Source organism: Nicotiana tabacum, chromosome 1 (genome assembly GCF_000715075.1).
Source record: "Nicotiana tabacum cultivar K326 chromosome 1, ASM71507v2, whole genome shotgun sequence".
NCBI classification, from domain to species: Eukaryota; Viridiplantae; Streptophyta; class Magnoliopsida; order Solanales; family Solanaceae; genus Nicotiana; species Nicotiana tabacum.
In genome coordinates this window covers 107030853-107039541 of record NC_134080.1, presented here as the reverse complement: position 1 = coordinate 107039541, position 8689 = coordinate 107030853, and the positions used below count along the sequence as shown (strand labels likewise).

The window sequence follows — 8689 nt, the reverse complement described above, 5'->3', positions numbered from 1 at the left end:
ACTCATCTCTAAAATCTAAACACAGACACACATTGTCAAATCGCCAGAAGAAGGAGAAGAGGAGCAAAATCTCCCGTTTCAATATATTTTGCAATTCTGGAATCTCTCCAGAAGATTCTATTTACTCGGTCGAACTTCGGACCTAACTCGGCAATCGACTCCAGGTCATTCAATAAATCAAATTGTTCGTCTGTAAGGAGTACATTGCGCCGATTTAGAGGTGATGAGTGATTGCTCTTAGAAAGTGGAGGAGACAATGGTGAAAATGGTGGTGGGACATAAAGAAGAAGAAGAAGAAGGAGAAGGAGAAGGAGGAGGAGGAGGAGGAGGAGGAGGAGAAGGAGAAGGAGAAGGAGAAGAAGGAGGAGGAGGAAATAGAAAAGACAAAAAAAAATTGTTTTTTGGGCTCTTCACGCGCCTACATTGGGTGAAGCTCACTCTATGTGCCAACTCAGCAAGAAGTGCCTAATTGGAACAAAGTTCATGTAATGTAGGTGCTCATTAGGAACACCCCTAAGTTCAGGTGTCTAAATGAAAAATCGTGTCAACTTTAAGTGTCTCCGTATGTATTCAGCCTACTTTTAAATATAAGTATCTAGTAAATTGTAAAGATCTCCATTTCAGCTTGAATAACTGATTATAAGCTATCGGAATGACAACTGTAGTTTAACAAAGCTGTGTGTTTTGCATAATCAGCATTTGGTTCAATGAAGCTTGATATGGATTATGTTACAAGGTAAACTGTGAAACTTTTAAAGAAAGTCGGGAGATTCATATAGCCCTAAAGACAAAAGGAGATCATTGGAGAATTTGCAAGATCATATATAACTAGAGATCAAGAAATGCCATGAAAAAATGCTTAATGGCCAAGATAGTTTGTTCTGTAGAATGGAGCCATTCTGTCTGAACTACTGTAAATACTTTAAATTTAAGTATCTTGTAATCTCAATTTCAGCTTCATCACATCGAAGAGGCAAAATTGTTCCCTTTTCCTTGGAATTTCTCTGGGTAAAAAACTGCAGCTCAGTAGGGAAATTTGTTGGTTTAAAGGTACTGAGTTTGTATTCTCTCTCGGTTCTGTTCCCACCACAGCTTTGCATGCACCTCCCCAAACTTCTCTCGGCTGTGTGAATGAAGAAAATATCATTTGCTCAACAAGCATGCCGAAATAATCAAACTAACAAGAGAATTGAGATTTTCACATACCTGAATCTAACACGGCGTAGCTCTCTAGTGCCATCAACTAGTTGTCTGATGGTTATATAGACCCCAGGCTCATCTTGTTCTACCCATTCTGACTCCAATTCACTAGCATTACTAACGGAAAGTGAAGCTTCATCTCTAGAGTCAGTGGTTGTCCTTGAAGCGTCCATATATGACATGTCACCCTTTGGGAAACCAGCTGCATAGGCAGTTGATCCTGTTGGTTTATGGAAATTGCTTGGAGTCCATTCCTTGTTTGTTGCAGGAGTCATCATAGGGCTCTCCATTGCAGATCCAAGCCTCGAATAATTGGAATCTCTCTGCAGAAAAACATATCAATATCTCTCTAATGAACAGGGTGACTAGCTAATGAATATTTAATGCAAACTGCGCAGCTAATACACATAGAAGCTGCCCCCAACCAGGAAATCTTGGCCCTACTATTCCATATAAGGATAAAAAACACCTTACACTGGAAATCAAATGGATACACTTCAGCGATAAAATTAGTGTATAGGTAAATTTAACAGTTCATCTATATAACTGAGTTATTTTTCATGGATGATAATAAAGAAAATGGACATCAGGGCTGTACGAAGACAAATCAATTGAAAGTGACTTACTCCATCCTCAGACCGTCCAGGCGTGTTAAGAGCTTGTTTATTGAATCTCTGAACATTATAGAGCTCCATAATTCGGTCATAATTCTCACCCCACCATCTTTGAGCTTGCCATTTGTTGAACATGTCCCGACTGAAAAAGACCAATGATATTAATGTCAGTAAAATCAACTGTTGTTTCAATAAGGATTTGAATAATACCTGTTCTTCCATTAAGGAAATGACTAAACAGACTACACTTGGACAATTCAACAGCTTATCGGGCCAGTTAGAAAGCTACACAACATGGATGCCTTCAATTCAATAGGTCATAAATTTAATAGCAAGTAAAATACTTATGTTTCTGATAAGTCGCAGTGAGAAAATATTTGAGGGCAACAGCACTAAACAAGTGAGATGGTTGAGCAGACAAAAGTGGAACAAAGAAAAGGAGAACTCAATAAGTCTTCATTTCATGAATGAAAAGGACTCAACATTAGTATAGGACAAGCATAATTAATATATAACCAACAACAGTTTAAAGAAGCTTTCATTACAAAAGAGGTTGTTTCTTAACTAAAATTAGGGATGACAATGGTGCGGGGCGGGTGCGGGGCGGTGCGGGTTTAGACATATGCGGGTGCTAGCGGGGCGGGTCAAAAAAAAATTCAAAATTCTTTGTGGGTGCGGTGCGGCTGCGGGTTTTAACTTTTTGCAAAATTATAATGTTTCAGCTATTGCTAATATTATTACAACCTAGAAATATTTATTTTTTTAGTTTTGAACTTGTGGTTCCTTTCACCTATGCATTGATTATTTTAGTCTCAAACTAATTTGGTTTTTGCGAGGAATATATTTCATATTCCACATTTATTTAGCTTACTGTAAATACATATTTTTCTGTTATTTGCATCTCTAGGAAGAAAATATTATATTATATATTTTTAGTGTTTTAAAGTCCCACTTTAATTATATAGTTACTTTATTTGAGTCAAGTAAATAATTAGTTGACTCAAATTTTATGTATGTGATCTCATTATCTTGTACGATACATGTGAATCACTAGAAATGACATACTGGTGTATCAAACTAAATTCCAATATTGATGCATGTAAAATCAAAAATAAGTACTCCCTCCGTTCCAATTTATACGAACCTGTTTGACTGGGCACGGAGTTTAAGAAAAAAATGAAGACTTTTGGAATTTGTGGTCCTAAACAAGTCCAAATGGGACCTAGAGTATTTGTGTGGTTATAAAAGCTTCTCATTAAGGGTAGAGTTGTAAATTTAAGCTAAATTGTTACCAAATTTAGAAAGGGTTCATTCTTTTTGGAACAGACCAAAAAGGAAATAAGTTCACATAAAAAAACTTTAAAACCGAACACTGTCAATACTTAAAAGTTAAAACTGACAACATTCAGTAGGATTTATAGTTATGGGCTTATGGCTATTCAAAATTGAACTTCTTTGGCTTGCAACTTGGATTCCAATGAGAACTTTTAGATTGGCAGTGCATATATGAATTTAATTGAAAATAAAATTAAATAAGATAAAAATATTACAAATTGAAAGAAATAATAAAGGGAAATTTTTGAAGAGCGGGGCGGTGCGAGTGGACGCGGGTGTTAATGCGGGGCAGATGGATGTGGGTGAACATGCTATGTGGGGCGGGGCGGATTAGAAATTTTGTGGGTTAAGGCAAAACCCGCCCGCCCCGCCCGCCCCATTGCAATCTCTAACTAAAATTTTAAAGAAAAGAAGTTGGCACAATCAAAATTCCCATAAATTTAGTTTCTAGATAGAAATGAACGGAGATTTTTGATAGATACCTAAAGCGGATTCGTTTAAGATCATTTCCACCATTAGGGAGAGAAACAAACGTGATCTGAACACCAGGCTCGACCTGTGCTGTCCACTCTATTTGCTCATCATTTTCCACCACCACATCACCATCATTTTCCACCACCACATCACCGCCACTAAATCCTCTAGCAAATCTTGGATCAGGTCTAGGAGTCCTTAGATTTCCAGCATTTGTAAAATCCCAAGCTGGAGTAGAACTAGAACTTGCTGGTTGATATGGATATGGAACTCCCTCTGATATTGTATCAAAATCAGGATACGGTCTATGCCCTTTCCTGTAGCTAGTTGGTATTGTTGACTTGCATTTATAAGCTCCTGAGACCTTTAAAGCAATATCCTTGATCTGTAAATGTTTAAGATCACAAGAATTTCAGGAAGATGGATTCTTGATTAGAAGATGAAATGCAGTATAAGTTAAACAGTAAATGTTGGTTTAAAATTACAATGACAAATTAAAATTCCAGTTGATTTTAAACTACAAGAAGTGTGGTTTCCATTTGAACAGTAACTGCTGCAAGATCAGCAAGCAAACCAATATGTGTCATATGTCTTGTAGTATGAACCAAAGAACAGTCAAAGCAGATTGTCTAAAAGCTAAATTATATGTACTATTTTATAGGTCCAAAAGCAAAAATTACTGTTTGAAAGTCACTTACTTTCACAAGTTAACTTTGCGGGGTACTACTGATCAATTCAACAGTTGAACTTGTGAAGTACTTATTAAGTAAGTTGACTACAGTGAATGGACAAGATATCAATGGTTGGTCATGTCAAAGATATAACTTAGACAAGTCTTTGCCAGACATGGGAATTGTCTTTTCTGAGAATCTGCACTAGTTTACATGTTACACTGTTCTTTTTTATTGGGTTTGCAAATTCTAAGTAACCCAAAATAAAATTCACTCCCACCTAAGCCGAAACTATGGTTACCTTGGAGATGTTCACACTGGTATAGCCTATGTTTAATATATATAAGAAACACATTCCATTGTTAAAGATATCCTAAGTTGTGTCATCTTAGGGATAGAGGCGCGAATTTAGAATCTAAAAAATCAGTAAGTTCAGAGATATATACATGTATATATATATATAATAAAAAAATTGTATACGTATACGTAGTTCGAACCTAAATTAATGTGCGCAGCTGAACTCACATGTTTGTGCTAAAGTTTCCTGTGTGTGCGCGTCTTTTCAAGATATGTGAAGAAGTTTAAATACTATTCTTATCAGATGGTTTTTGGTGGGGACATTTTGGCATACTCCCTCTTACATGTTATACATATTAAAGTTTCCTAAGCTTCTTACCCCCTTTAGTGGTCCAGTTGGTCAGCCAAACCAACTTATAATATTGTTAGTTTCAAAAACGTTGAGATGAAAATGAATGAGATTAGAAAAGTCTATTATAATTGGAAGATGATGAAAGAATGAACAGGACCACTAATGAAAGCAAACTAAAGCAGGAACATTATAGGACCAAGAATTTAGACACATGATCCAAGAAATAACGTGAACATGACCCAATCTACATGTTCACCTATACTCTCTTCATGCTATAAGCATAAAGGGGTGGGGTCAATAAATTAAAAGTCATATTATAGGTACCATAGTGCCCACAAATAAAAGACTTATTTAATCTTTGGAGTCACTGTGTTTTATAGGCACATTCTACGGTCCTCACTCACTCCTCTCCTACAACCCCCGCGTGTCTAAACAAAATGTTCATTTCATTGTTCTCTCCTAATCCAATGTCCAAATATACCCCAAATCCAGCTGGGAAATGTGGGCCCAAAAGGTTCAATTGTGGTTCCCACTAAAGAGATTATTTGCTAAAGCGACACTTCTCGTACTGAGTGTCGCTCAGCTTTGGGCAAAGAAGAGAAAAAAGAAAGTAAACAAAACCAGAAAAATACTACTCCTAGTATCCTTTCAATTTCCAAACGCTTTGACATTTTTTTGACATCATTTTATTTTTATTTAATTTCTGTAATTTTTTAGATTTTGTAGCCCCAAGAATGCTTGAGCTAGAATTTAGAAAAGCTTATGCTACATTAGGTCCAAAAATTTTACTAGGATAAGCAGTGTGTAACACTAGTTAAAACAAGTAATCAAAAGCTATAAGGCCCATTCAAGTGATATCGAGAGCCCGTGCAAAGGTTTTGGTCAAGCTATGCCGGTCCACCAAATAATGGAACTTAACTATATACCTCCTATCATATCTTTGAAATCACACACACTAATAATCCACTCTTCTACTCCGAAGCCGGGCGGAACTAGAGTATCGAGAGCGGGTTCGGCCGAATATAGTAACTTTGATTCAAATTTTGTATTTGTCTTTAAAATCTATGGAATATATATAAATTATTAATTTAGAACCTACTAACTTAAAAAAATTAGAATCTCGGACCCATAAAATTAAATTTCTAGCTCCGCCTCTGCTCCAAAGGACAGCCTTAATAAATAATCAAATATGATATTCGGGGTAGGGTCAAATTGGTACTTTTTCCTACATCTCCTCCTCCTGTAAAATCTTAAACTTTAATTTTTTAATGGAATTAAATTTTAATAAAGGTTTAAAAAGGATAGGTTTTTAAGAGAGGACCTGGGCCGTGAGGCTTTTGACGGAGTCTTTAGTATTGGGAGGAGGACGGGGTCCCTCTTCACCTCCGTCATCGTCTATCTTTTGCTTACACGTGATACACGTCAACATCTTCTCCTTCTGCTCTCTCTTTTCCCTTTTCTTTTCTTCTCTTTACAGTACCTACAATTTAAAACATTCAATTAATAAGCCAAAAAAAAAAAAAAAGCGCACAACATAATTATCAAATAGTTTAATATACACTTTGTTATGTTGCTCGGAAGATAATGTAAAACGTTGCATTTTTTAATCTAATCACTCAAAACTCTGAAGAATCATAATACCTTGTAAATATTGATTTCTCTAGGTTAATTTTTAAAATTATTTCAAGCTGGCTTTCCCTTAAAAAAATGTGACATATAGATAATAAATAACTCAAGGAACCGCCATCTTGACAAACAAATGGCTTTTTAGAGAAATAAACGGGATAGCCACCCACAAAGAATTATTTAGGAAAGAAATCTTCCTTTTCATTTCACATAATATCTTTCCTACATTAATCCTAACTTAAGATTATATAGTCTATAGAATCTTTATTAAAGCACACAAGATGACAAGACAAAGTAAATAATACTCTGACCCCTTATTTTGAAAAAAAAAAGTCTACAAACTTAATTTGAACAAAAAAAATTAAATGTTAACTCAAATCTTGAAACTGTGAAGTTTATGGAGAATACCTGAATGTTATATCAAAATAACTTGATCAGAATAATGATAAGGCTATAAGCCAAAGTCATAATTATGTTCTTTCCCCACCCAAAAGGCAAAATCCGCAAACAACAGAAACAAAAAGAAAAGAAGTTAAAGAGACAAAGAAAGAAAAAGAGACAAAGAAGCCTTCGGATCAGAGGGACTACTGATAGAAAAGGGAAAGAGAGAGAGTTTATTAAAGAAGAAGAGAGAGAGAGAGAGAGAGAGAGAGAGAGAGAGAGAGAGAGAGAGAGAGAGTTGATTGAGTGCCCAAACATTCTGTTCTTGCTTTAACACCCCCCACACCAAATAAAGAATGTTCATAATTAAAACGAAAAAAAAGGAAAAGATTTAAATCAAAAACTCATTCAAAATCATCTTCTTTTTTCTTTTCTGAGTATATAGAGCCGAATTTACTGACAGATTATTCATCATCATTAATCTTTATTAATCAATTATCACACCCTTTTGCTTCTTCACTGCGAGGAAAAAGAGAAAAAAGTGTAAAGTGTAGCAGTTGTAGCAGCAGTAGTAGTAGGATCAGTAGACAGCAGAGTAGGAGTTGAAGGCGAAAGAAGAGGGAAAATCTGGTTGGTTGAATGAATGATAAATCGCTGTAGAATTTAATAAACGTTGTCGAGTTTTGAAAGCGGCAACTGATTCTACAAACAGACAAACCCCATTTAACCATAAAACACTCTTGATGGCGACCCACCAACCCCACAAGAAAATCAAATACTCTCTTCATTTTATTTTTGTTTGGCATTGTTTCTTTATTAATCACCTCAAAAAAGAATGATATATTATTTAACATTACAAGTTTAAAAAATCTCATGACCATACAAATATTATTTTTAAACTCAATGCCGAGTTAAACTATATATGTCGGACAAATTGAATATTCATACCTTAAAATGGATAAAAGAAGTTGCAGCAACTAAGCTAAAAGACACTGAAAATGGCTTCTATCTTTTTTGCTTGTTTGGGTTACCCGTTTGCGAGTCTCGGTTAAAATCAAATCATCATAAATACAGCTGCATTAAAGAATCTTGGTCGGAAATATTTGCCGGAGCTGGCTAGTCTCCGACGGCAATTAGAGGAGGAATTTCAAATGTGATGCTTGTAAACGGAGGAAGTTTCAGATTCTCCGCTGCAGGTTTTATGTTAACATATAACTATACAAATATGAAGCAGAAGAACATAGAGAATATATGATAATGGAAGAGAACAAATACAGAGTGCAGACTAAGTAAGAGAACAACTTTGGATAAATACTGAGGTATTTATAGAGGGACGTGACCCTGTCGTTATATAACGGAAACCGTGTATTTGTAAATCGGATATAAGGGGGTTATTGTGCAATGTTGGGCTGTACGTTGTGCATTAGGGTTTGGACTTTGCTGATGGTTTTGTCATTTAGACAAATGGGTTTAATGTGGTCTTGATTGGGGAGGACATGATGGCCCATATGTCGAGGTTGTACATGTGGCACTGTGTCAGTTGATTAGAAGCCTTAAGGAGTGGATCAACCTCAAAATTTTTACTCCATCCGTCTCGCGACATACTTTTCTTTTTAATCTATTCCAAAATAAATAATATATTTTTAAATTAAAAAATAATTTATTTTAAACTCTTTTATTTTATCTATGTATTCTTAATAAAAAAAATTTATAATTATACAAATGTCATGGCCCCACAA

General features: G+C 35.4%; 1 protein-coding gene across 2 annotated transcripts; it reads right to left on the bottom strand.

The window, feature by feature from the left end:
* Positions 1-307: 307 nt before the first annotated feature.
* LOC107819163 (protein BREVIS RADIX) lies at positions 308-8251 on the bottom strand. 2 transcript variants are annotated; one of them, XM_016645249.2, is made up of 6 exons: positions 7899-8251; positions 6265-6423; positions 3632-4008; positions 1827-1956; positions 1207-1523; positions 308-1123 (listed from the first exon to the last, which is right to left on the bottom strand). In XM_016645249.2, exons 2-6 carry the CDS (start codon positions 6370-6372, stop codon positions 1045-1047), a joined length of 1011 nt encoding a protein of 336 aa, XP_016500735.2. In that variant the 5' UTR covers positions 6373-6423; positions 7899-8251; the 3' UTR covers positions 308-1044. The 2 variants fall into 2 exon arrangements, with proteins under 2 accessions (XP_016500735.2, XP_016500736.2); XM_016645250.2 differs by lacking the exon at positions 7899-8251 and adding an exon at positions 6978-7847.
* Between the last annotated feature and the right edge of the window lie 438 nt (positions 8252-8689).

Bases quoted from the DNA above. Each gene is read 5' to 3' on its own strand.
- LOC107819163 (XM_016645249.2), bottom strand. From the start codon at position 6,372: ATGTTGACGTGTATCACGTGTAAGCAAAAGATAGACGATGACGGAGGT. The intron at 1,957-3,631 runs GTATCTATCAAA...GGTCTTTTTCAG, and splicing joins CTTAAACGAATCCGCTTTAG to TCGGGACATGTTCAACAAAT. The intron at 1,124-1,206 runs GTATGTGAAAAT...TCATTCACACAG, and splicing joins CTACGCCGTGTTAGATTCAG to CCGAGAGAAGTTTGGGGAGG.